This window comes from Tupaia chinensis, unplaced genomic scaffold (assembly GCF_000334495.1).
Source record: "Tupaia chinensis unplaced genomic scaffold, TupChi_1.0 Scaffold000067_1, whole genome shotgun sequence".
NCBI lineage: Eukaryota > Metazoa > Chordata > Mammalia > Scandentia > Tupaiidae > Tupaia > Tupaia belangeri.
The window spans coordinates 541,640-542,744 of NW_006159526.1; the positions used below are offsets into that span (position 1 = coordinate 541,640).

The following is a 1,105-nucleotide window of genomic DNA, read 5'->3' on the forward strand; positions in this document are numbered from 1 at the left end:
GGACTCCTGTTCCGGGGAGGAGGGCCGGGGTGGACTCCTGGGCCCCGTGCGTTGGGCATCGTCCCTGGCCTGTGAGCTCTGAACCAGCTGTCTGGCCGCCCGCCCCTCCCGCAGTGCTGCCGTGGTCAGTGCCATCAGCCTGTACATGCGCCACCTTGGGGTGCGGACCAAGAGCGGGGACAAGAAGTCGGGGCGGAACTTCTTCCGAAAAAAGGTGCACCCCGTGTGCCCAGAGCTGGCCCTTTGTCTTTGGAGAGCCCCCAGCGGAGCTGTGGTTGCACCAAGGCCCGTCGGGCTCTGGCGGCGTCTCAGAGATGCCTGCCTCTCCTCCCTCTGCCTGCCTGCAGGTGATGAACCGGCGCTCAGAGGAGCCTCCCAAGACCAAGAAAGGCCTGAGCAGCATCCTGGATGCCGCCCGCTGGAACCGGGCCGAACCCCAGGGTGAGGCCCGGCCTCTGCCTGCCCTGTGGAACCCGGGCTGCCTCCCCAACCTCACTGACCCACTCTCTTGTTTCAGTTCCAGATTTTCGACACCTCAAAGTTGAGGTTGACGGTAATGGACCTTCATGGAGTCCTGAGCAGGGAGGGGCTGGGGCCCGGGCCCCTGGGCTCAGGGAGGAGGGGCTGGGGGCTGGACCCCCATTCTGAGGGAAAAGTAGCTGGGGGCCCAGCATCTTAGACCTCCCAGGCGATTGGGGGTTAGAGTTTCTGTTCCCTCATTTCCCCAGGTGAAAAGCCAGGACCTATGGACCGAAAGGGAGGCCTGGGAGTTCCCTCTCGGGACCGAAATGTTGGGGCCCCTGGACAGGACACCCCTGGAGTCTGTCTGCACCCTCTACCGGGGGACAGCCCAGACCGGGACCCAGGTGAGAATCTGTTGGACTGGGGCTCTGGGAGTACAGTGGGCTCCCTGGGCATGCCTTGCCCCAGTTTGCAAGCTGGTTCATTTCTTACCGTGTGGGCCTTTGTCCTGGCCCTGGCATCTTAATCTGTCCTGGCCAGAGTCTGGGGTTCCCTGGCAGCTCCCCCTCAGATCCAGCCCTTGCCCTGGCGAGCCTTCTGTATTCTCAGCGCCAGCTCCTCCCTGCTCCTGGTCACCAGTGTT

The 1,105-nt window shown here is 63.7% G+C and overlaps 1 protein-coding gene across 9 annotated transcripts in view; it reads left to right on the forward strand.

The window, feature by feature from the left end:
* ARHGEF1 (Rho guanine nucleotide exchange factor 1) overlaps positions 1-1,105 on the forward strand; it is a 42,214-nt gene that overhangs the window by 11,462 nt on the left and 29,647 nt on the right. For 8 of the 9 annotated variants that reach the window (XM_006141998.2, XM_006141999.2, XM_006141993.3 and 5 more), the window contains exons 9-12: positions 115-214; positions 348-441; positions 518-553; positions 729-866. In XM_006141998.2, the coding sequence (XP_006142060.1) occupies positions 115-214; positions 348-441; positions 518-553; positions 729-866 (368 nt within the window). The remainder of the gene's footprint in view (positions 1-114; positions 215-347; positions 442-517; positions 554-728; positions 867-1,105) is intronic. The other variant, XM_027766710.1, reaches the window with a different exon arrangement.